Source organism: Cucurbita moschata, unplaced genomic scaffold (genome assembly GCF_002738365.1).
Source record: "Cucurbita moschata cultivar Rifu unplaced genomic scaffold, Cmos_1.0 Cmo_Scf00027, whole genome shotgun sequence".
In the NCBI taxonomy this organism is placed as follows: domain Eukaryota; kingdom Viridiplantae; phylum Streptophyta; class Magnoliopsida; order Cucurbitales; family Cucurbitaceae; genus Cucurbita; species Cucurbita moschata.
The window spans coordinates 2,919,058-2,946,005 of NW_019268543.1; the positions used below are offsets into that span (position 1 = coordinate 2,919,058).

The following is a 26,948-nucleotide window of genomic DNA, read 5'->3' on the forward strand; positions in this document are numbered from 1 at the left end:
AATCCCCCTTGCCACTGTTAGAAATCACGACTCTCCACAATAGTATGATATTGTCCACTTTGAGCTTCCCCAAAAGACCTCATACTCCAATGGAAATAGTATTCCTCACTTATAAACTTATGATCTTTTACTAAATTAACCAATGTGGGACTTACTCCCAATAATCCTTAACAGATATCACTAGACATACATACATTGCATCTAATCAGTAATAATACTATCGCTATTTGAATCATTAACATTTAGCAAATAACATATTTTTCTTCTGTTTTATACTAAACTGTCATTTCTGTGAGAAAAAAAAACTCGAATTTATTTAGTTTGATACACGAAATGAGGATTATGCTCGATCTAATAATTATTTTTTCCTTTTCCTTTAAAGAGAGGGAGAGAGAGAAAAAAAAATAGAATAGAATCTCGAGCTGCTAGAATTTATGGAACAAAGATTAAATACGAATTAGATACCGATTCGTTCCCACAAGCAAAAAACCAAACTTTCTTTTTGAGCATCAAGAAATTCTTGTCCCCTTCTTCCTCCTCCTCCTCATCTTGTAGAGGAGGGAGGTTGGTAGCTTTCAATATTCAGATTCCGCACGTGGCCTTGCACGTGCTCCGACAAAACGCTCGTATTCCTTTCCTTCCAATTTCAATTTGGTTTTGGGTATGAATGGAAATTTTGTCGGAAATAATTATAATTTGTTCATATATGGATCAAATAAAATTTCTATTTTTTTCTCCAAAATTCCAATAATACATTTAAACTTTTAAAAAAATTTAAAATATCTTTCTAGTTTAAGAAAAAAATAATAATAATAATTTTGATTGATACGGTTAAAAATACTCTTTTCACTTTAATAAATATTTTAAAATTTTAAAATTTCATTAATACCCTTAAACATTTTAAAAACTTCATTAAAAAAAATAGTACTGGCACATTAAAAAAATATTAAAATTTGAAGATAATTTATGAGATACAGATAGATGCTTTTCATTTACATACATATTCACGATTGATTTTATTTTTAATTTTTTAATTTTATATTTAAAATTTTACGAGTATGTCATATATATATATATTTGTAAATAAAAGTATAAAGTTGGAGTATTTTTATTAAAATTTAATTATGAAAAAAATAAAATAATAAGAAAAAGGTGGAATTGGGCCGAAAATAGAGGGGAAGCCCAAGGGCGGTAATGATAAAGGATTAAAAATGATGGGAGCGTGAATTGCAAAATTTAGCCATTTTAAAAGACACCAAAGCGTGCACCAAAGACTCTGAGTGGCCGTTAATGATCCTCCCCCATGGACTTTCCCCACTTTTCCCATCAGCGCGTGTATCTCACTCTCTTCTCTAAAAATAAATAATTTCAATAATATCCCTAAATTAATAAAATAAAATAAAATAAAATGAAAAGGGTAGTCGTAAAGGGCAATGACGTGGAGGGGTGGAGATGGAGAAGTTAAACTAAAAGCCACTTTCTTGTCCCCCAAATGCATCATATTGCTTTTCCTTTGCTTCTTCTCTGTCCCCTCCTCCCCTTTTACACCTCACCCCCCTCCCTTCCCTCCTTTCCATTCCAATATCATTTCATCTATATATATCTTCCTACAATTCCTAAAATACCCCTCCCCTACTCCACCCCGACCCATCATGTTTTTTATACATCTCTCTACGACCGTACGATACTATTTGGGTTATCTTGTAAAGTCGGTTGTGTGAGATCCCACATTGATTGGACAAGGGAACAAAATATTTATTATAAAACTGTGAAAATCTCTCCCTAACACGTGTTTTAAAATCGTGAAACTGACGACATTCCCCACTGATATAGGAGTTTGACACTGGACGGTGTGCCAACGCTGATGCTGGGTCTCCAAGAGAGTAGATTGTGGGACCGCACATGGATGAAAGCATTCTTCATAAAAATGTGTTATATAACCTAATTTGGTGAAATTGGATAAATTATACCTATTTTTATTATATTTATGTAGCTACTCGAGTACATACAGACTCTATAAATAGTAATAATAATAATAATTAAGAAAAAAGTCAATTTCCATATATGCCCTTTGGAGGAACAAGTGGGCCCACATCATGTGAAAGTATCTGGGTTGGAATCCATTCTACCAAGTCATGCATGGTGCATGTCAACTTGGAATTGGTGGAATCATCGGGAAAGGGGCATTTCGGGTATTGTCCAAATTTCATACAAGGAAAGATGCTCATTATGTCCCCTGGGGACGAAAAGTAGAGGATCTTATTCTATTATATATAATAAATAATAATAATAATAATAATATAATAAAAATATATAAGATATAATATTCAAATTTACCTATAGTAGATAAATTAATTAAAAATAATAATAATTTGTAAGAACATATTAAATAAATAATATATATATATATATATATATATATTTAAATTTAACCTAAAAATAAAACTAAATTAATAAAAAAAAATACAAAATGAAGTTTCCATCTTGTCTAAAAATTATATTTCAAAATTTCAAATTTTTTAATAATACCGTTAAAGATTCATAAATTACTTTGTCGTTAACTTTTGATGGGCATATGGGCACTAAGGGGTGGTAGGGGCAGAATCGTCCATACATGCTTGGATCAAGAGGAGGTGAAGGAATCGGACGGTCAAAAAAGCAAGAGAGGCTTGATTATCGGGGTTATCTGGAAGAAAGAAACGACAATGGAGGGCTGTGATCTGAAGATGTCGTAGTTAGTGATTGATTGATTGGCATTGAAATGACAAGTTTACCACTGTGGGCAAGATTGGTATTGTCCGTTTGTTTGGCATATTCCACAGTACGTTTCCATGTGCCCACAGTGCCGCTTTTGGCTTTTCCTAACACGGCGCCGTTTTCCCTCCACAGTTTCCATTTCATTAATTTTATTAAAAACTTAATAATTAAAAGTTTAAAAAGGATAAAATTAAAATGACTGTAATAACCCTTTACTATAAGGGCGATTTCTGTAATTTCACGTAAAATTAATGTGGGACATAATAGGAAAAGGTGCGGAAAAAATTAAGAAAATTCCACTCCCATTGATTAGGATTGGATACGAAAATCCATGCCATGGCTACGACGTCGTATTACATGCAACAAAAGGAAAATTGACGGCTTCGATTAAAATTCGCGGAGAATCTGAGCCGTTGGTAATCGGTTCCCTGGAAATTCTTGGGCGGGACAGAGTATTATTATTAAAATGGGCGAAGATATAATATAATATAATATTTGGGTTAGACATTTTTTTTTCTAAAATAACTTTTTTTTTAGACTCCTAAAAAATAACTCTAAATATAGAAATTAATTAAATATTTTAAAATAAATATTTTAAAAATTAAAAAGATCAAATAAATGACATAAACCATTCAAAATAATCCAATTTAAAAAATTTATGATTTGGTTTCATTCATTATTTAGAATTATTATTAGAATTTAAAAGCACGATAATATATATATATATATATATATATATATATATTTATTTATTTATTTAAAAAAGAAAAAAGAGAAATGGAAAAAGGAGAATAATTTTATAGTGAGGATTTTGTAATTTTGTAATTTGTGAGTGTGTTTTAAAAGTGGACATTGAAAGGCTTTTGTTTAGTTTTCTCTCTCTTTCTCTCTATACCCTTCAGCTTCTCTCTGTTGCTATTTTTTTTTGTTGATCTTCAGATTTATTCAGGTATAATCCTTTTCATTTTGCGCTTTGTTTCTGTTTCTTGCTGCATTTCTAATTTGTTTGAGCTTTGTTCGTCCTGATTCTGTTTTCTTACTCAATTTCCTCTTCATTCTTCGATTCTTGCTTGTGTTCATCTTACTTTTCTTGTTTTTTTTCTTCCTATTTGTATCTTCTTTGAGCTTAGGGAGTTTATGAATGAATGAATGAATCAATGAATGGATGAATCTTCTAGTTTGCCAGCTGAGAAAATTCGAGAAGCTGGAGGGAATTTGTTTATGAACTTACATTGTTTTGCGGCGTTGTTTTGACTTGCCCCATTGAATCTTCTTCTTCTTAACTTTTTCACTTTGCTTTTATCTGAAGAATTTTAGGATTTAAGATCTGCGACGTCTGTCTTTCGTTTTTTCAACGTGTGAATAGGCGCCGAGGAGTTTATGAATTCCATTATTTCCTTTTTTGTTGAAATGAATTTTGTATGTACTTTTTTTTTTTAATCTTTGGATTGATTTCGGCTTTGTTTTCACTGTATATTGAATGCATTCATACCAGCGCTGTATACATGGTCTATATAAGTCTTCCTGTTCGCAGATTTATTTATTTTAGCTTGGGCACTCTGTATTCTCTGCCTCATAAAAGCTACGAGACTGTTCTTTTTTTCTTTTTTCTTTTTTCTTTTTTTCCTTTCTGGAGTTCTATTTTAATTTTGTGTGTGTGTGTGTGTGTGTGTGGGTGTTTTCAATGGCTCCCTAATTCTTTTCAGTTATGCAAATAATTCAGGTTTTTGCAGTTTGATTTGAGTCTCAAATGTTGTTATTTGTGAAGTTCTGATACGTTTCAGTGTACTGAGCGCAATGCTTTGTAGACTGTTCTTTTCTAGTTATTCTGGAGAAGTATCTTTGGGTTAATGAAGATGAAAAATTCCATTTTCTCCCCTCTTTCTCGCGTTGTTTTTCCTTGTGGGTGCAGTCTTCTTGGACGGATGGAAGAAAGTAATTGGTGAACTTGTAGATACTTAGGATGGCTTTAGTGCCTTATAGTCTAGTAAGCTGGATGAATTACAAAGTAGACAGAACAGAAGGGTGTATGCAGTCTGGCTCTCTGATCGAAATTGGAAAATTCATAGTGTTCTGTTTTATGCAGGTATAAGATCGGGGTGTTTTCCTTCTGGAATTTTGATGTCTCCACCACTACTTAATGTTGAGGAGGGGGAGGAAAGTCGCAGCAATGTCACTCTGTTGGCTTCCCCGAGCTCTATGGAGAGTGTCAGTCAAAACAATTTGGGATTTGAAGAGCGTAATTACATGGGATTATCTGTTTCTTCTTCAGAGGAAAGCTGTATGACTGCCACAAAGCCTAATGGGAACAAACACTTGCTGAATCTCAAGGCTACGGAATTGAGGCTAGGCATTCCTGGATCTGAATCCCCCGAGAGAGATCCAGATATCAGCTTTCGTAGTTCTTCTCAACTTGACGAAAAAACACTATTTCCTTTGCACCCATCAGGTGATGGTCGCTACTCTTCACCACATAAGGCTGTGGTCTCAGGCAACAAAAGGGGGTTTTCAGATGCTATGAACGAATTCTCAGAGGTGAAATTGCCTCTGTTTTGTTTTGTTTTTTTTTGTTTTTGGAAAGACTTGCAGTAGTATTCAATGTCTGGTCTCGAGTCTTGACTCTGAAGCCATTTAAATCTGGTGCAGGGAAAATATAACGCTAACATAGGTTTGAAAGCTAGTTCTTTGCTAGAGAACCTTGGAAGTGAAATGGGGAAATTGAAAGAGGCAACTACACAAAAGGCTGTACAAGAGAGGTCTCTAGAAAATAGTGAAACTAGGCCATCTCAAAGCGAGGCTGCAAATAACAACACCAGTGCACCTGTTTCTAAGTAAGTTAGAGCGGGAGTGTTGGCGACAAGTTTTCCCTCAACTCCGAGAAATGGTATCTTATCTGCTGCATTTTCAGGGCACAGGTTGTCGGTTGGCCGCCCATAAGATCTTTCAGAAAAAACACATTGGCTACAACTTCAAAGAACAATGATGAAGTTGATGGAAAGGCAATACCTGGTGCACTCTTCGTCAAAGTTAGCATGGATGGTGCTCCTTATCTGAGGAAGGTAGATCTGAGGAACTACTCTGCATACCAGAAGCTGTCTTCTGCCCTTGAAAAAATGTTCAGCTGTTTTACTATAGGTGAGCTATTAGAAACTTTCTCGATTAAAAAAACTGTCACATGACGAAAATAGTATTGTTAAGTTTACAACTAATCTTTTAAAGTTATCTGTCTAGTTTGCGTGGATCTAGTTACTGTTGTTTCAGTATTGAGCAGGTCAATATGGAGCTCATGGAGCTCTGGGCATGGAGAAAATGAGTGAGAGCAAGCTGAAAGATCTTCTTCATGGCTCAGAATATGTTCTAACATATGAGGACAAAGATGGTGACTGGATGCTCGTTGGTGATGTCCCCTGGGAGTAAGTTATACCATTCGAATCTGGTAGTTTTTGTTTTTATTTTTATTTTCTTACGTGCAATCATGACTCATATTCATTTAGGTTATATACTGCAAGTTGAAATACTACTCATATTGCTTGTAGTCACAACTTGCATCGCTTGTTCTTTTTTGGTGCTGTTTTATGGTAATTAGCGGGAGACAAATAGTAGGAATCTTGGAGGGGTGAAGAGATCTTGGGAAGAGGATTGAGGAGGTTGTTAAATGTTTGTTTAATGCTTCCTAATGGATTTCTGTCCATCGAGTTTTTTTTATATTATTTTTATTTTAATTTTTTTAATTATCAGCTTTGTTTAATTCTTTTGCATTGGAATCCTTCTTGAGTTTTTGAGTTTTGGGATTTCTGCGTAGACTTGTTTTTTTATGCCGATATACATTCTTCCATTCTTAATTCAATAAAGGTCATTTTCTTTAAAAAAAAAAAAAACTACAAGAAATCTGGTAAAAAGCAGGAAGCTACTGTTTAGACAGGCGTGAGTAGATGTTTATGAATGTAAAGGTTGCTAGTGACAGAAACATTTATTTTAGCCCTTCCCTCGTTTCTTATTCTTCGTCTTCCTTCTTTCACTTCACCATTTCTCTCTTTTATTTGCTTCAAGCTTGATCAAAACCACCAAACTCTGTATAAGCCATGCAAACATGTTGCCTGTTCTATGTAAACTCATGACTATAATTAAGAGAGCCAACAGTCCTCTTTCAAAGGTTCTCTTAAGCTGAGACTGTTTTTGTGAACATTTTATCTCTAATGATTGAGCATTTACCATTTCCATATTTCCAGTAGTAGGTAAGTTTCCTACCACCCGAAGATGCCATTTAGTCAAATACCAAAATGTTTGCAGTTGGATATTGATGAAGCTTCATAAAATTATCTGTTACTTGGAATAAAAGCAAAATACGTGGTCAATTATAATAATATAATTGTGATAAATTACAATAGTAAACATCTGATTTCTAATTCTAAATTCCCTTATCCAGGATGTTCATCGACTCTTGTAAGAGGCTGAGGATTATGAAGAGCTCGGATGCAATTGGCCTGGGTGAGTACTTTGATTCATATATTATGAGTTCTTGAATACATCAGGTTCTGCAGCATTTGCTATGACACACACTTCCATCTGCATAATCGGATTAAAATACAAAACTCTATACATGCAATGATACTCTTTTGCATAATTTCATTGAAGACTAAAAAACTTATGTTGTGGCTAATGGAGATTTGCCAATGTTCAGTGATACGTTCTTCGTCTAAGAAGGATTTGATGATCTTTTATGGACTGGCTGATTATTACTTCTCTTGTTACGTGCTATTCTTCATCGCTCATTAATAGGACAAAATGCATAGTGTAGGAAATTGTTGAAACGTAAAACTATATGCAATCCTTGGTTCTGACTTCGAATTTTAAATATAAAAATTGTTCATTTTGACTATTTTATATTTGCGTGGCAATAGAATTTCGAACTTGTTCTCATTTGTGTTCATTTTAATTTTACAGCTCCTAGGGCGGTGGAGAAGTGCCGGAACAGGAACTAGCTAAGCGCTATGCCACAGTTGATGCTACCCATCCAAATGTTAGAACAAGATAAATCTAAACTAAAAGTACATCATATGTGGCTTTGGAAGGTGGTTCGAGGAACGAGTGAGTCTTTGATGGGATAGGTTCTTGTGTCCATTTCCCTTCGTTACATTATGTTTTGTTTCCAAATTATGTTTATGTTACTTTGATGATGTCTAAACAGTTGTCCTATTTTGTGAATTGAACTACTTAAAAACTATTGAACAAGTCTGTAGATCGGTGGACAAGTTCCTGTCCCTCTGCAAGACACTCTCGAAAGTTTGTAAAGTTATTGGTTGTCAAACTGTGTTGTTTTGAATGCTCTGTAATATTGTAAACATTCAGTCTATTTGACTTGACTCCTTCAAATCCTACTTCAACCCGAGTGTTCTTTTTGTTTTTACCATTTCTATGTTTTAATCTTTAGCATCATTGTTAGCCTTTGCTTTCACAGGCTATAACATTTTTTTTCAGGCAACGAAACTAAAAGACTGGTTTGCAATCAAGTTATGGATTCATATCAGAAAGGGGGTAAGTCCATTAAGTAGCAAAAGTAGTGTGAAATTTCACCAGATTCTTCCAAGGTAAACAAGGTTTGTAGTAATGTGGTTTCTTTGAGCACTTGAATTTTGAAGAAAATGCCAAGCCTGCCAGTTAATGACTGATTGCTAAAATAATAATTTAGGCATTGCCAGTCCTGTCAGTTATTTGGTTATGGTTGTCGGGTAGTTGTTAGAGTATGCATGTGACTGCTTGATATAACTGTCTGCATTATTGATTCTTGAAATAAGAATTATATATTTCCCTAGAAGCTGCCTGCTCCTAATTGCATTCATGCATGTATAAGATACATTGCATCACTTGAATCTCAGGGCGCTCTGTGGGGTTGGCTTTTATGGGTCAACCATCTTCGTACCAAATGTGTAACCTGTAATTATTGGAATGCAAATAGTCTTAGGACAATGAGAACTAAGGTTTTCTAATGAATACCTTTTATGGCAGACAGTCAAGTGAGAGTTCATGAAAATTATTGAATGCTGCAATGAATGCTAATGGAACTTTCTGATTGTGTCGACCCACTGACTCTATCTTATCTTGTTGAATCAGTGGGACTATGTTGATTCTTTTGGAGCAATGATGAGACCCATATTGCATTCATTGCCCTTCTCTGAAGATGTAAGGTAAGGAAAACAGTATATTTTTGTCTGCTATGGAATTGTTCATTATCTTGATTTATTTTTGTAGAGCTTCTCAATTGCAATCTTCCCCCTTGACTCTCCACAATGGTGTGATATTGTCCACTTTGAGCATAAGTTCTCGTGGCTTTGCTTTGGGCTTCTCCAAAATATCTCACACCAAGACCTCACACCAATAAAGAGAGTATTCTTTGATTATAAGCCCATGATCATTCCCTAAATTAGTCGTTGCCGAACTTTAATTATCCAACCTTTGGAATCTTTTTAATAGGAACAAAAAGGAAGGAGATGAAAATATTTACACTCATACAAATTGGTGGTTCCCTTCCTACCTGCCGTACATCACGACCGAGGGATAGGAAGAATCTTTGAACAAGGGAAAGGTAATTAACTGACATCTAGGAGAGGTGTAGTTGACTGCATTAAATTTCCTAGATATAGTTGACTGCGTTCATTTTGGCTGTGAATTTATAGAATCCTAAGAAGTATGGATCATATGCTTGTTCTTGCTACAATTGTAGTCTCTTTTCAGCTCAACCAACTTCAAGCCATTAAGAACTTTTAGCAGTTATATAGAAATTCTTAGTATTTGAGAATAATAGTTATTGATGAAGAAAAAACAAGAGTTTGGAAATTTTGACTATAACTTATGTGGTCTAGGTTTGTGAGAAGGAAACAGAAACTCTTCGTCCCCCAATCTATGCAACTCAAGACCCGATTGGATTTTCAATCCAACTAGTATCATTAGACGTAATAGTTCAAACTCATCGGCCACTACTAGCAAATATTGTTCGTTTTGATCCATTATGTATCGCCGTCGGCCTTGCGTATGATAGGGAGAGGGTTCTACACCCTTATTAGAAATGCTTCATTCCACTCCCTACTTGATGTGAGATCTCACAATCTATTCTCTTTTGGGGCTTATGTCCTTGATGACACACCATTCGGTGTCTGGCTCTGATACTATTTGTAACAACTCAAATCTACTGCTAGTATATGTTGTTTGCTTCAGCCCGTTATGTATCATCGTCAGTTTCACAATTTCAAAATACGTCTAGTAGGAAGATGTTTCCTCACCTTATAAAGAATGATTCGTTTCACTCTTCAACCGATGTGGAGTCTAACACTAGAGATGTTCATAGGTTAGAGCTTAGGTTAGATTGATTTGGGTTAGTTGACCTGATTTATTTAATTTAGGTTAATATGTAAAATATCTATTTGTTTTATTTTATTTTATTTTATTTTTTTCTTGTGCCTTATCACCTATTTTTCAAACTATTAAAAAATTATGTCAAAATTTGAAAACTAACAAAAATAGTTTTAAAGTAATTTAGTTTTTGAAATTTAGATTAAAATTAAAATATATATTTTTAAGAAAAATGAAAAATTTATACAAAATGGTAAAAAAGTAGACATTATTTAAAAAAAATATAAAACCAAAACAATTATTATTATTATTATTATTATTATTATTAAGAGAACATTTGTTTATATCAAAAGGGGATCACGATTGCAACCAAACAATTAAGTTAAACAATTAAGTTAATAAAGCATCTATTAGTCAACTCTTAAAAGCATTGCGTTAAATCACGAACAAGTCAAGCAGCTGAGTTGTCCAAATTTTAATTAAATTCAATTAATCCAAACCTAACATCTCAAATCCAAATCCAAATTAAATTAATTTATATCCAACAAACCAATATTACAATTTAATTGACTTAAAAGGACATTATACCCATCAATAAATGGAAATTATAATTTGATTAAGATAATCAAAATAAATTAAATTTTCAAGATATAATAATCCCGACTTTTGAATTAATAATTTTAGTTATCAAAATATAAAATCGAACTTTGACTAAATTCAAATTCGATATTACGTGTCACATCTCCATTACATTAGTGTCGAAACAAACCGTCGTTTAATCAAGTAGCCAAATATATATATATATATATATTAAAAAACTATATTATAAAATAAAGTAATTTTTTAAAGAAAATATAAAAATTATAATTTGGGTCGTTCAAATTTGGGAGGCCCATAAGACAAAAGCCCATTGGGCCTGGGGTGAATCTATTCAATCTTGTAAAATGAATTATATTAAATAACCTTTTTACTCATAATAATTACATATATTATTTGCAAAATATATATTTTTTAAAATAATATTAACAAAAGTAAAAAAATTAAATTAATAAACTTTTATATGCATTTCTATTAAAAAAAGAAAAAAGATTATACAATGTTTTAGTAATATAATGGTAAAAATGTAAAGAACCCAATATATTTAATATATTAAAAGAGAAAAAGTATGGATAATATATAGATATGTAGATTCCTTATCCAAAATCACGCGTGCTTGAAGGTTAATTATGACTTTTATGACCTATTCAAAATCACGCATGTTTAAGGAATGTTTTGTTCCCTTCTTCCAACCGATGTGGGATTAATGAGGTCAACTGAAGTGGAAGCCAACAACAGGGTCGAGAATCTGTGATCAAGCAGAGGTGAGTAGTAAGCCTAGGAGGCGTGTCCAGAGACTTTTTGGTTCTTGAGAATGGTCGCCACCTCTCGTGAGATCCCACATCGGTTGATGAGGGAAACGAAGCGCTCCTTATAAAGGTGTGAAATCATCTTCTAAGCAACACGTTTTAAAATCGTGAAACTAATGACGATACACAGACGCCAAACAGTGTGCCAACGAAAACGCTAGATTCCTATTTCTTACTACAACATTTGCAGAATCCAACATTGGCTGGCGGACCCATGTTTTCTCTCTCACCAATTATTTTCTCTCATTAATTATTATTTTTATTTATTCATCGTAAATCGTAAATCAATAATAATTTAGCTTTCATAATTAAAAAATATGTAACAATTTGCACACGGCTCTATCGTTCAAAATCTCATTAAAACGACGTGGGTTGACTTTTATTATACGACGATTTGGTTCCTTATAAATTGATATCTAAGTAGTTTATCATTATATATACCAGTCAACTTGAACATAGCTCAATTGATTAAAATATCAAGAGGTTAGAGATTCACATTAAAATTTTATAAACTTTCAATTCTTTTAAGTTTCTCTTAGTCGGTCTATCCTCGTAATCGCTCACAATTGAATGTGATATCAGTTCATTCATATGCACCTTTTTTACTCGGTTATCTAAATCCCGAAAAGAAAATAAATGATTATTATTATTATTATGGAAAAACTTCCAACTCCTAACTTCCTAACCTCCATACATTTGTGAGTGATGGTTCATGAACCAACAATATCATTAAGCTAATCACCAACCATAATTATTAAACAAATTACTAATTAATTTAAAAATTAATATTATGTCGGACTCATTAAAGAATCAGTTGTAGTGGTTAGCCCATGTCTGTTGAAACTAAACTTCTCTTTTGACTCTTTTAAATTGGTTCTTAAATGTTGAACGGAGCTGAAGTGAAATTTCAATTTTAATCCGTTCGTGTTTTTTCAAATAACAACATGTGCAGATGGAAAAAGTCGTTAACTATCCCATCAAACAATTTTATTGCGACGAATTACATTTTTTACAAAATAATTGAAATGAAAGATGCTTGTTTGTTTACGAGAGAGCTCATCGATCCAAACGCTTAATCCATAGACATAGAAGGAGTATATGGGTGAAATATATGATGAAAAAGCTTGAAACTTTCAATCCGTCCCCCACAAGAAGAGACCATCCCACATGGGTATGTTTTGGCGTTTGTAAATAACATGACAAGCTATGCTACAACATCGTTGTCTTCGAGAATATGATTGGGTTAACATAAACTGCTTCAATCAAGTCGAGGTTTTTTAGAAGGCCCCGAGCGTTGGAGACAGGTTTTCGTTGGATTGATAGAGGAAAGAAGGCGTTCGATAAAACTCGAGTTAATTTGTTATATGTTTTTGTATAGGAAGAAGAGACAAAGAGAAAAAGGGGAAGGGTTGTGTCGTTGTTTGGTATTAGTTGAAAAAGTAAGAGAGGTTTGAGGATTAATTAAGGGTACGAAGTTATGTAAGCATCTCATTTTTTTTGTTTGGTTTTCCAATTTTCAAACATTTCAAACCACAATGTCTTTTTAAATTGTCTAATGTCTCTTCTTCAATATGGTTTTTCTCTCTCTCTCTCTCTCTCTCTAAAAATTGTGCTTTTTTAATTAATTTCGTGACTAATTAATAGCTCAAGCTCACCGCTAGCATATGTTGTCTTCTTTAGACGGTTACAAATGATATTGGAGTTAGACACTGGATGGTGAGCCGATGAGGAAGCTGGACCATCGAGGAGAGTAGATTGTGATTCTTTAGACGGTTACAAATGATATCATAGGCAAAGTCCAAACAGTGTGCCAACGAGGTAGCTAGACCCCCAAAGAAGGTGGATTGTGATTCTTTAGACGATTACAAATGATATCAGAGTCAGACACCACGCAGTGTGCCAATAAGGAAGCTGGACCCCCAAGGAGGGTGGATTGAGATTCTTTAGATGTTTACAAATGTTATCAGAGCCAGACACTGGATGGTATGTCAACATGGAAGCTAGACCCCTAAGGGGAGTGGATTGTGATTCTTTAGACGGTTACAAATGATATCAGAGCCAGACATCAGGTGGCGTGCCAACTAGGAAGTTGGACCCCTACGGAGGGTGGATTATGATTCTTTAGACGGTTACAAATGATATCAGAATCAGACATCAAGTGTTGTGCCAACGAGAAAGCTGGACACGAGAAAAGGGTAGATTGTGAGATCTCACAATCTCACATAAGTTAGAGAGAGAAACAAAACATAGTATTGAAACCTCTCTCAAGTGAACTCGTTTTAAAATCCTAAGAAAAAACTCGAGAGAGACAATATTGTCAGACCGACAATTTATTAAAATATCGATTAGAATTTCATAAGAAATAGAAATAAAAAAATAAAATAAAATAGCATGGCAAAAGATGTCATGACTTGGGTCATAAACTTGATTCATTGTATTCTCTATTTTATTTCTTTATTTATTAAAAAAAAAGGATATTTATTTAATAAATTAATTAAATAAATAAAAATCTAATAAAAGTTTTGCTTCAAATCTGAGTGGCCACAAAGAAGGCTACAATTGTCTTCATTGCAAAGCAAAGTCATAGTTCCCTCCCTTATCACACATTCATTGTACAAACATTATTAAATAATTAATAAATTATCCCCGATCCAAATTCTTCTTATACCTTCACTCGAGCCATACATTTATAGAGCTGCTTTAGCATCAGTCTCGGTTGATGGTTCAAAGTAACAGCCCAAATCACTAGTAGTAGACATTGTTCCTCTCGAATCAACATGAGATCTCACTGTCTACTCTTCTTGGGCCAGCGTCTTCGCTAGCACACTGTCCCTTGTCAGGCTCTAATAGTTCATTTAATTATAAATAGTTTATTTTATTTTAAATAATTAACCACGTGGAAATTAAAAGGGTAAAAATGTAAAAGGAGTTTTATTTATTTATTTTATTATTTTTGTTGTTTTCTTCTTAATTTTTTTTTGGAGTTAAAGAAAAGATGGGGACTAATAATGGGAGCATCTTAACAACCAACCAGAAGTAGTGAAGGCCCTTTCATATATATATATATATATATATATATATATATATATATGTATGTATATATATATTCTCATTACAATTTAAATATTATTTAAAATTCAAACCAACTCTTTCTCTCTCTATCTCTAGACCTGTTTTTTAATGTTATCTTCCATGTGAATGATACGACACATTTTATGTCGTTTTTTAACCAACTCTTCTCCTCCACCACTATTTGCTTTCTCTCTCTCTAACCAACCTTATACCATTTTTTTTTCATTTATTATATGAAAATTGACGTGACAATTGATATGAAATTTAAACTCGAGGAGTAAATTAATTATTTTTTAAAAAAAAAATACAAATTTTTAAAGTCTGAAACTTACTACAGAGTTTAGGGATACTTTTGTAATATGAAAATGAAAGGATTTAAGGATGGTTAAAGATTAATGACGTAATCGGCGATATATTAATTATTTGGAAATTGGTATGAAGAAAAGACCATAAGAAGCCCACATTTAATTATTTAATTATTTATTTATTTGTTCGATAATATGATATGGTAATATAAAATTGTCCGAGATGGGTTGTCAAAAAATACAGAGAAACCCACATGGGTTATAATTGAATACAGGCGATTACACAAATCCAGAGCGATTTGGTGCTTTGAAATTGATGGGAATCTTATTAATTTCAAATTTAATCCAATTTTTATAAAAATAATTAAATAATTAAAAAGTTGAAAGAAACTCTTGTGGGCTTACTTCCATATGGGATGTTGAATTAAATTAAGGTCATGTGCTATGTCATTGCTATTTCCTTCATCAAACACCCTCAAATCACTCCTTATCATTCTTAAACCCCACCCTTCTCTTTGCACCCTAGCTACCATGTTTGGTGACACTGAGTACATGAATGAACTGAGATTACATCTAAATGAGAACAATCTAACTACCATGCTCGATGACACTAGGTGCATGAATGAACCGAGACCACATCCGAGTGAGAACAATCTAGCTACCATGCTTGATGACACTGAGTGCATGAATGAACTGATACCACATCCGAGTGAGAATGATCTAGCTTCCATGCTTGATGACACTGAGTGCATGAATGAACTGATACCACATCCGAGTGAGAATGATCTAGCTTCCATGCTTGATGACACTAAGTGCATGAATGAACTGATACCACATCCGAGTGAGAATGATCTAGCTTCCATGCTTGATGACACTGAGTGCATGAATGAACTGATACCACATCCGAGTGAGAATGATCTAGCTACTATGCTTGATGACACTGAGTGCATGAATGAACCGAGACCACATCTGAGTGAGAATAATCTAGCTACTATGCTTGATGACACTGAGTGCATGAATGAACTAAGACCATATCCGAATGAGAATTATCCTTAAGATAAGATGTAGCAGATTCGTGTAGAAGCAAGAAATAATATGTAATATGATAATGTCACAGGAGATGTAAGAGAATGTTGGGACACACGGGTGCTAGGAGAGTTCGATTCTTAATCGGAAACCCACCAACCTAATTTCTCTATTAGGAAAATGAAAGAGATTGATTATGATTTTTGGAGGATCTGGTCAACGAGTTTGACCAGAAGTAGACATGTGTGGTGGTGCCACGTGGAGGTAAAAAATAAGTTAGATGGTAATGACATGGGCATCCCACATGGAATGCTGTTGTCCACGTTGGCTAATAAAAGGGGGCCCACCATTCTCCCATTTAAATAAAATTAAATTAAAGAAAATCCAGTGCATTAAAAGATTTAAACACCTCGGTACTTGGAACAAAAGGATGACAAGGCAAGGCAAGACCAATTCATTTTTGATACGTTGACTTTGACAAATATATTTTCAAACCTCTATATATAAAAAAAGAAATCAATAATATAATATAAATTTGAAAATGAAAAAAAAAAAAGATTTGAAGAAAAAGGGAAGGGACCAAATGTTGTAAAAGGGAAAACTTGTGGCGGTGAATAAGAGATGTTTGGTTCGAGTCCGCCAATAATTACTTTGAAATCATTCCCGAACATTATAATTCCATGTGTTAAGCAATCAACAAAACTACATAAAAACGATCATGGGTTTGTCGTGTGGTTAATAAATATTGTTTACTTTGATCCGTTATGTATCGATGTTAGCGTTACGGAGTTTCCACATACTTATAAAGAACGTTTTGTTCTCCTCTCCAACTGTTGTGGAACTTCACAATTCACCCATTTGAGAGACGTTGGTTTGTATACCCTTGTGAGGAATGTTTTGTTCCTCTCTTCTCACAGATAAATAAAACGAATTAAAGCTATAATGATCACCTGACAACCAAATGTAATAGAATCAACCAGTTCTTTGTAAGCGTTCGGGTGTGTCACAAGATAGCTCGAAGATTTACGAAAGAAGCAACTTACCTAAAAGTGTCTTTTTTGTTGAGGAAGTGAGTTGACATTTGAAAGAGGGGTGGAGAGAGGAAGTAAATTAGGGAAATGGACACGTCAGAAAATAAATAAATAAATAAAATTCTTAAAAAAGTGAAATATTTGGCGTAATTTTCAACCTTTTGAAATCTTGCGTAGCGGGGGGGGGGGGAGTATAGTATAGTATAGTATAGGGCACACACATCAATTCCGTAGGACTAAAGGCCTAGACTGTCGTGATTTTATCCCCTTTTTCCACCACCGTAGGATCATCATAACTCAATCAATCTCATCTAATCATACGGCTAGTATCACCTCATCATCATATACTATTTTCTACCTTACCATACACTATTATACTTTATATAACCTAAATTAACTACAAAATTAAATAAAATACTATATTCGTTTATAAATAATTCTATTTTTCCAAAATTAAAATATAACTCAGACATATAATAAAAGAAATAAATTATTATTTTTTTATAAGATTTTATTTTAACGAGATATATATATATATATATTAATAAAAATTGATTAATGGTGGAGTAAACTATTATATATTAAAATTAAAAAAGGGTTAAATTTTATAGAATTGGGTGAAAAACAGGAGCTCACAAAGAGCATGGAGAATAAGAGGGCTTGTCCGATCCGGAGTTAACGTTGAGGGTCGGTCGTTGACCGTTCTTCACTTTCCTTTTTCTTAAAGGAAAAAAAGGAGAAATAAAAGGTTAATTTGGTAATTTCATACCCGAAATTCACCTTTTCCAATGAATATTTATTATATATATACATATCCCCATAGATGCAAGGGCCTAAGGACAGGGAGGGAGACGAGCTGCCTGTATTTCTCAGAGAAAAACAGAGATCTTTTTGGGCCTATTGGTAACTAGAACAGACCCAACATTCAAATCTAATAAATACCCATTCCAAACGCCAATCAACAAGAACAAACCCATTAACCTTTTCCCTTTCTTCTTCTTCTTCTTCTTCTTCTTCTTCTTCTTCCTCTGATCTGATCCCCATGCCATGCTCTGTTTTTCTCTCTGTTTTTCTCTGTGTCTTTCAGATCCATCTTTTGTTCCTTCTTTAAACTAACTCCATTTTCATCGACCCTTTTCTTCTCTTTCTCTTCCCCCAAATGGGTACCGGTTGGAGGAAGGCCTTCTGTACTACTGTTTCTCGAGATTCAGATTCTAATTCGGAGAAACAGAGGAGCTCCGGCACTGCTAATCCCAGTCCTAGAAGCTGTGTCCGATTGGGTTTCTTTAGCAACCCTTCTACTCCTCGGCTGCAGTCTAATCAGCCACTGACTAGCCCTGGCCTTCGCTGTCGGACAACCCACGACGCTGTTGAGAAGTCCACCACGCTTCAATGCAAGACCTCTTCTTCCTCTGCTTCTACTCCCAAATCTGCTAAATCTCAACGAGGGATTTTGGGTTCAAATCCGTCTTCTCCTCGTTCCCCTCTTAAACTCTCGCTTTTCAAGAACAGTTTCAAGTTTAGAGTAAGATTTCTGGGGTTTTGTCTGTTTTTTTTTTTTAGGGAATTTACGAATTTGACGTATGGGGTTTTTTGTTCTGTTCTGTTCTGTTTTCTTGAAACAGAGTAGCTGTGGAATCTGTTTGAGTAGCGTGAAGACGGGACATGGGACGGCGATTTACACGGCGGAGTGTGGCCATGCGTTTCATTTTCCTTGTATAGCCGCTCATGTCAGAAACCACGCCTCTCTTGTTTGTCCAGTCTGCAACACCACATGGAAAGACGTTCCTCTGCTCGCTGCCCATAAAAATCTGGGCCCACTGACCCAACATGATTCTAAACCCAAGATTCAGGATAAACCCATGATTGAATCTTCCCCCACAGCTTTTAAATCCAAGCCATTGGAATTCAGGTCCTACGATGACGACGAGCCTCTTTTGTCCCCCACCGCCGGCGGCCGGATTATCCCCATCCCTGAAGCCGATGAGAACCAAGACGATGTTGAGGAATTTCAAGGCTTCTTTGTTAACCCAAAGCCGCCTTCGAGTTCCATCAAATCTTCAAATCAGAGGACCAATGTTCAGGTCCGGCTCCTCCCTGAAACGGCGCTGATATCATCCGGACATACCCACGAGACTTACGCGGTGGCTCTGAAAGTAAAAGCGCCACCGCCGCATCCGGCCAGAAACAGAGCCAACGCGAATTTATTAGACCCATCCCGCCGTGCGCCGATCGATTTAGTGACGGTGCTAGACGTAAGTGGAAGCATGACGGGGCCCAAATTGATGATGCTGAAACGAGCCATGCGATTGGTCATTTCGTCGTTGGGCTCGTCGGACCGACTCGCCGTCGTCGCTTTCTCCGCCACTCCCAAAAGGGTGTTGCCGTTGAGGAGAATGTCGGCTCAAGGCCAACGTGCGGCTCTGCACGTGATCGACGCGCTGGTCTGCAGCCAAGGATCCAGCGTGGGGGAGGCTTTGAGAAAGGCCACAAAAGTACTCGAGGACCGGCGAGAGAAAAACCCGGTTGCCAGTATCATGCTTCTATCCGACGGCCAAGACGAGCGGATCCATTCTAATCAACGGCATTTGAGAAAGCACGAGTCATCCACCCGGTTCGCCCATATAGAAATCCCGGTTCACGCATCCGGGTTCGGAAAGAGCGGCGGATACTGTCAAGAACCGGCGGAGGACGCCTTTGCAAAATGCGTAAGCGGGTTATTAAGCGTGGTGGTTCAAGACCTCCGTATTCAGCTGGGCTTCCAGACCGGCTCCTCTCCCGTCGTGATCTCCGCCATATATTCCTGTACAGGACGGCCTACGGTCTGCAGCTTGGGTTCGGTCCGGCTCGGCGATTTATACGCCGAGGAGGAAAGGGAATTACTCGTAGAATTGAAGATTCCGACATCGGCGAGTGGGACCCACCACGTGATGACTATGCAGTGTCTCTACAAGGACCCATCCACACAAGAAGTAGTGTATAGCCGAGAACAAGACATCCTCATCGCACGCCCAATAGCCGTCGGATCATCCGCTCCGAAGGTCGAACGGCTGAGAAACACGTTCATAACAACCCGCGCTGTTGCAGAATCCAGGAGATTAATCGAATACGAAGATCACACAAGCGCGCATCATTTACTGGCGTCGGCGCGTGCATTACTAATCCAATCAGGATCAACCAGTGCTGACGTGTCCGTGCGTGAGCTGGAAGTAGAGCTGGCAGAGCTCCAATGGCGAAGGCAGCAACAATTCGAATTACATCAGCAGCAGCATATAATGACGACAACGCCAGTTAGGAGAGGTGGCGGCGATAAGGAAGGTCCGACGATGGTGGATGAAAACGGAGAGCCGTTGACGCCGACGTCGGCGTGGAGGGCGGCGGAGAAGCTGGCGAGAGTGGCGATTATGAAAAAATCGCTGAGAAGTAGAGTCGGCGATTTGCACGGATTCGAAAACGCCAGGTTCTAGAAGCTGGGGAGGAATGATTTTGCAAAAGGGTAAAAAAAAAAGTACAGTAGAGAAGGATTTGTGGGGGCAAAGTGGGGTTTTCACATGATCATGAATTCCATGCTTACACTCAGCTTTGTGTAGGTTTCATGTAGAGAAAGATGGGCCTTTTTGTTTTTCTTTTTATTCTTCTTTATTCAACCAAAAGTTCCACCTTTTCTTCTTTTTTTTTTTTATTATATATATACTACTAATGATTCAATGATGGGGCGTTGGTAAAAATGATATCAAATTTGGTGCCCGAGATTGGTGGGATGAGATCCTACGTCGGTTGGAGAGATGAATGAAACATCTTTTATAAGGATGTGAAAACCTCACCCTGATAGACACGTTTTAAAACTTTGTGAGAATACCCTAAAATGAAAAAGCCCTGAACCGGACTAGATTCTAAAGGTGGGTGCTAGGGACGACGCTAGACTCTAAAAGAGGGTGTAAGTGGTATGCCAGCAAAGACACTAGATTTCGAAGGTCGGTGTATTGTGAGATCTCACAAAGTCATTTTTCATGAGGCTAGCTGTGGAATTGGCCTGTTACTTCTTGATTGTAGAGTGTTTTCTAACGCTAGTTAGTAAGATGAAAAACACCCATTTAATTCAATACTAACAACAAAATATGTCTTTGATACTGTACTGACTCATGTTTCGAGAGATTCGAATTATCCACCGTCACTACTAATGTGGTGTATATTGAAAATAGACAATAATTTATAACTTTTAAAACGTGCCTGCATTTAAAGAAATTTAGGTAAACATAACCATAATTGACATGTATCAAAAAAAAAAAAAAACATGTTTTAGCGATGATTGACATGTATTTTTTTAACGTTGTCATTGTAATATTAATTTAGGTAATTATCGATTAAATACTTGTCTAGAAACTATATTATTAATTAATTATATATTTTTAATATCTGTGTTTTTTTTTAATTGATGTCGGCTAATTTTAAATATCTTTTGCTTTATTTTAATATATATATATATATTCGTTATTAGAAGGGGAAAAATAGTTATTAGAATTCAATAATTATGAAAACATATTATTCTCAATACATGTGGGACAATAAATGCAATTATATACCAATTTTCATTTTTAAAATATATTTTGAATAATTTTTTATATTTTATTAATAAATTATGACACGTAATCTTAGATCCATGGATCTCATCAAATGATCACGAGGTGAGTCCTTTACTCGGTATTTACACATCAATTACTTGTATTGATTTGAAGCTATAACTGCTTCATTTAGATACCTAATTAAGAGTGAGTTGAGTCGGGATAATAATTGCATTACTTAATTGTGATATTGTTTCCTTTCTTGACATATAAGACTGATACAATGTATCGAAATAGTTTGAGAGAAATAAGGGAAAGCATTGACCTAGTTAATACTCAACTCAGTAGGTCACATCCTTTTCTAATGGTCGGCCTTACTCCTCGATTTAGGCCGATTGAGTAAGGCCATTCTCGTTACCTCATGGGTGACTTGATTCAGCTTCGACTTGTCTCAGTTACCTGTATAACAACTCAAACCTACTGCTAGAGTATCGTCGTCAATCTCACAATTTTAAAACATGTTTACTATGGAGAGGGTCTGGCCCAACTCAAATCAATGTCTCACACCATCCAGTGACGAGCTCTCTCATACCATTTGTAACCGTCTAAGCCCACCGTTAGCAAATATTGTCTGTTCATTACGTATCGCCGTCAGCCAGACAGTGCTGACTCTGATACCATTTGAAATGGTCCAAGCCCATTGCTAGCAAATATTGTCCGCTTTGGCCCGTTACGTATTGTCGTCGGCCTTACGGTTTTAAAACGCGTCTACTAGAGAGAAGTTTCCACACCCATTTGTATCATCGTTAGCCTTACGGTTTTAAAACGCATCTTACAGAGAAAGGTTTTCACACCCTTAAAAAGAAAACTTCATTCTCATCTCCATCCGATGTGAGATCTTACAATCCACCTCCCTTGGGGCCCAACATTCTCCTTGGAACACCGGCCGATGTCTAGCTCTAATACCATCAGTAACAGCTCAAACCCACCACTAGCAAAGATTGTTTACTTGGTTCATTACGTATCACCAACGTATCATTAGGGAGAGATTTCATTCTCCTCTCCAACTGAGGTTAGATCTCACAGTTCGAGTTCGACTACAGCTAGTTCGCCCCACGAAGAAAAAAAGAAGTCCCATCTCCATTATATTAAACACTCTAATTAGAACATGATTATACCCATTTTTGCTACAAAATCAGTGTACAGAAACGTGGTTAAAATAAGATAATAGTAAAATATAAAAGAACTTTTGCACAAGAAAAGCTTCAGCTTCACATGAGCATTGAAACTCTAAAACAGTTTTAAATTCACTAAGTTACACTGATCTTGATCTGTCCATGTGATTCTTCTTTTACACAAATGGCACTGAAACCATAGCAATCCCAAAACCATTCAGACTAAAATAATATCCATACTGACTGAAGAGATATCACAGAATGACAGAAGAATCAAGGATTATCTCTATATATTGAAGAAAATCAGTATCTTAATTACAAAACTTAACAACATTTCAGATACAGATGTGAATAATAATGCACAAGGAACAAGCCAACACAACAGAGGTATTAATCGAGAGTACTTACGAATTCGAATTCGAGATCACGACGAACTGAGCTGACTGAGGAGTTTTCCTCTTATTTTCGACACTGAAACTAAATGAGAGTTTCATATTACTTCTGGTTTTGTTCAACTTTAGCTCTGATCTTCTGTTCCAACACTGCTATCTCTGTTTCGAGGCTAAACATTCTATTTAACGCGTGCATGTTCTCCAACGTCTCGCTTAATGTCCTGCTGTCGCTACCGTCGCATCTCAAATGCTGCATTGGACCATGAAGCAGCTTGTTAACTATACCACGACTAAGATCGTCCACGGCTCGTCGAGTTTTCTTTGGGATGTCATCACCCATCTTTGAAAGACATTTTTCGAGTTCAGCCATTCTGATTCTTTCTGCATATGCTCTCAGTTTCTTGATTGTTGGAACAGTCTCTAATGAATCCCTCCATGCTTCAAATTGTTTGGATTCTTCAGTGATAATTGATTGTGCTTCCATAGCTTTTCGAAGCCTATCCTCCTTATTTGCAGCGACTACCTCCTTAAGGTCGTCGACATTGTAAACTCGTACATTTTCTAGATCATTGATGCATGCTCCGACGTTTCGAGGAACGGAGATATCGAGGAAAAGCCTTAAGCCCCCAACATCATGCCCAACAGGGGGGAGATTCTTAACCTCCTCCTTTGTAAACAAAAGGCTTTCAGAAGCTGTGCTGGTGAATATCACATCTGCTTCAGCTGCACAACTAAGCATTTCGGTGAGCGGCTTGTAGATGATCTCGACATCCTTGATTTCCTCACGGATGGCTGTGACTCGCTCTTCCGATCGATTCACCACGACCATCTTTGTGCAGCCTTTAGCTACCAAATGTTTAATAACAAGCTTTCCCATCTTACCAGCTCCAATCACCAGCATTCTTGCAGTGGCATGTGAGGGTTCAGGAAGTTTCATTAAGGCCAATTCTACAGCAGCTGAACTCACAGAAACAGCTCCAGCAGCAATATTAGTCTCCGTCCTAACCCGCTTACCCACCGTGATGGCGTGCTTGAAAAGGCCACTAATGTTCCTTCCAAATCCTGCAACACCCTGCCCAACCTTGACAACTTGTTTAACCTGAGCAAGGATTTGGCCTTCTCCTAGGACAAGGGAGTCAAGGCCAGCTGAAACTTCGAAAATATGTTGCGTGGCATCGTTGTTATACAACAAGAACCGGTGCTGGCAAATTTCCGAAACCGGGATTCCACTTGTCTGAAAACAACCAGCAATTCATACAATTTCATTCTAACACACATAAGATCAAAATTGAAAACATATTCTTTCAGATGATACAATCCTTTTCTAAACTTTCAATAGTTGTGGTTAAATTTTGACATAAAGAAGACTCATCCAGATATTCAATATCTCTAAGCAGATGGCTACTAAGATTTGAATCTATGACACATTTGGAAACATAAAAGCTGAGGAGATGCTTGAAAAGAAGAGAAAACAAAAGCATACGAGCATAATCTAACATGAACAAGGAGTTTTCAACGATTATGAATGTTAATATCAATGGAAACAACGACAGGACAGTTCATTTTCAGCTCCCAAAACTTAAAAGAAAACAGAAGAGAAAAGAAGGAACCTTAGACATCCATTCAGTCACTTCTTTCACTCCACGATGCTGAGATAGAGCAACAACATATATCTCCATTCTGTTGCAGGTGCTAAGAACAGCTGCTTCTTCAATGTGGTTTAAGCCACAGAGCTCACCAATGGCGCGAGGCCACTCTGCCTCAGGAATAGCTAGTTTTTCTCGCATTTCAACAGGTGTTGTATGAATACTAAGCCCAATCACAACAATGCTGCTTCGTTCCTTTGTATATCCTAATTTCCATACAGAGCAAACCCAAAACTTCAGTGAACTCTTCCAATCATATAGCATTTTCTAAAATTCTCAATCAGATACCCAAAAGCTAATCATGCAAGTTAAACATTGATGAATTGGGAATGTCGAAATGAGGATTCTATAGCCGATTCAAGCAATAAAGTAGCAAAAAAGCGGAAATACATACTGTCAGCAGCAGAGGTTTTGAGCTGTTCAAGCGCAGAGAGATTGGAAGATTTCGCTCGATCAATTTCATCGTTCTGAACCAAAACATCCGATGAAGCAACCTCGCACCTCAAAGACGAAAACCCACTTCTCTGAAATGGGATTCTCTTGCTCCGAATGGATTTGCAGAAAAGGGGAAGGTGAGAAGAAGAGGAAGTCGCCGCCGATTTCAACAAAAGGGCTTCCAATTTAGCACCGGAAAAACTGGTTGAAACAGCCATGGAAAGGAAGCCCTAAACCCAGTACGGCGAAGCGGAAAGAGAGGAGAGGAGTAGAAACCAAAAATGGTGGAGGTCGTCAAATGGGAAGAAGAAGAAGAAGAAGAAGAAGAAGAAGAAGAAGAAGTGGTGGAAGGTGGTTTGTGCAAGAAAGTAAGAGTTGGTGGGTAGAAAAACAAAAATTGGGAACTGGGAATTGGGAAATTTGGATCAAATCAGAGAGAGAAAGAGAGGATTTGAAATTGAGATTGGGAAATTGAAGGATTTGCGATATCTCTGCGCTGTGATTGGCGGGTTGAACACACGCCTTTATCCACACTCATTTGCAGCCTCTATCTTCTCCCCCTCGGTATCACCCTCTTAGGCCCCCCCCACCATTTTTAGGGTTTTCTTTAAAAATAAAATTATTATAACTAATATTTCCAATTCATTACTTAGTCCAACGTACACCGCTCTTAACCCGGGTGTGTTGTATCTAGCTACATGTCTATTCCAACGCACGATCGTGGCAACGAGTCTCAAAGCACTGCAATTATGATACTCAATCGCTTATTTTAGAGAGTAAAAATGAAATTTTTTCAATATCTACCCAAACCCGTTTGTTTTAATGGCAAATTTTGGAATTATCTTCTCCTTTTAATTTTTGTTGGAATTCCTATATAAAAAAAAAAAATCTCGTGTTCCTCGACGTGTCTGGGTGGCCAATCGTTAGACACACAACCATCAGTATCTAAGATATATAAAAAATTAAAATATATTCACGTGGTTTCCTTTCTTACATAAAAATATTTTAACACCAAGTGATTAAATATATTTTAACAAATAAATAATATTTATGAATATTATTATAACTATTATTATTATGAATATTTGATTTTGTAGTAAAGATAAGATATCAAAGAGATGGGGAGCTTCCATATATGTGATAGGGATTGAATCATAGGATTTCATGGTCTGTGTTTGCCACAAGTTTCTCACAAACTCTTACGTGGACTCGACTCTAACTCTGTCACTCACCTTTCACCTCAATTATTATATATTTATTTATATTACCAAATTTCTCGTTATTTTCTGTGGGGCTGGAAGACCAAATTATGAAGAATTTATCGTGTCTGAAACAGATCAGAATTACAGTCAATTTAGAGACTGAATATACGCAAAAATTATAAAGGAAGAGATTGAAGATGCTTTTCTTAAGCCTAAAGTAGGGAACATTTAAACATAGACACATGTACATAATAAAGAACATTATGATGATTATTGATGAACGTTTAAGATTTCCTTAAAAAGAAAAACTTTGACTTAAAAAATCCTCATTTGGGTCCTTAATTTAGCAAAAATTGAGGTGGATTCCAAGTTATAGTTGTTGTTGCCGGATCCCATTTTCTTGTTTCATGTCGTTCACGTTTCTCGTTCTTTCAATTTTTAATATAAACATGTCGTGTTTTTTTTTTTTAATGTTTTTTAAATTTTTGTAGAATTTTTGGAAACTACCATGTATTTTTCAGAAGTATTCCTAACTACTTCCCATAAACACTGTCCAAATCTCTTCAAAAAAAAAAAAAAAAAAAAAAAAATT

General features: G+C 36.0%; 3 protein-coding genes across 4 annotated transcripts; 2 read left to right on the plus strand and 1 right to left on the minus strand.

Annotated features, from left to right (window-relative positions):
• The first annotated feature begins 3,599 nt into the window (after positions 1-3,599).
• On the plus strand, positions 3,600-8,142 carry LOC111462547 (auxin-responsive protein IAA8-like). Of its 2 annotated transcripts, XM_023106154.1 has the most exons (8): positions 3,600-3,706; positions 3,888-3,967; positions 4,844-5,292; positions 5,404-5,588; positions 5,666-5,892; positions 6,029-6,170; positions 7,184-7,245; positions 7,702-8,142. In XM_023106154.1, the coding sequence occupies exons 2-8, from the start codon at positions 3,919-3,921 to the stop codon at positions 7,737-7,739; spliced, it is 1,152 nt and encodes a 383-aa protein (XP_022961922.1). In that variant the 5' UTR covers positions 3,600-3,706; positions 3,888-3,918; the 3' UTR covers positions 7,740-8,142. The 2 variants fall into 2 exon arrangements, with proteins under 2 accessions (XP_022961922.1, XP_022961923.1); XM_023106155.1 differs by lacking the exon at positions 3,888-3,967 and having other exon boundaries at positions 3,602-3,706; positions 7,702-8,141.
• Positions 8,143-17,752: 9,610 nt separating this feature from the next.
• Positions 17,753-20,609, plus strand: LOC111462543. Its single transcript, XM_023106150.1, has 2 exons — positions 17,753-18,469; positions 18,570-20,609. Exons 1-2 carry the CDS (start codon positions 18,104-18,106, stop codon positions 20,409-20,411), a joined length of 2,208 nt encoding a protein of 735 aa, XP_022961918.1. The 5' UTR covers positions 17,753-18,103; the 3' UTR covers positions 20,412-20,609.
• Positions 20,610-22,943: 2,334 nt separating this feature from the next.
• LOC111462545 (glutamyl-tRNA reductase 1, chloroplastic) lies at positions 22,944-25,719 on the minus strand. Its single transcript, XM_023106152.1, has 3 exons — positions 25,114-25,719; positions 24,684-24,925; positions 22,944-24,307 (listed from the first exon to the last, which is right to left on the minus strand). The coding sequence occupies exons 1-3, from the start codon at positions 25,370-25,372 to the stop codon at positions 23,177-23,179; spliced, it is 1,632 nt and encodes a 543-aa protein (XP_022961920.1). The 5' UTR covers positions 25,373-25,719; the 3' UTR covers positions 22,944-23,176.
• Positions 25,720-26,948: the final 1,229 nt, after the last annotated feature.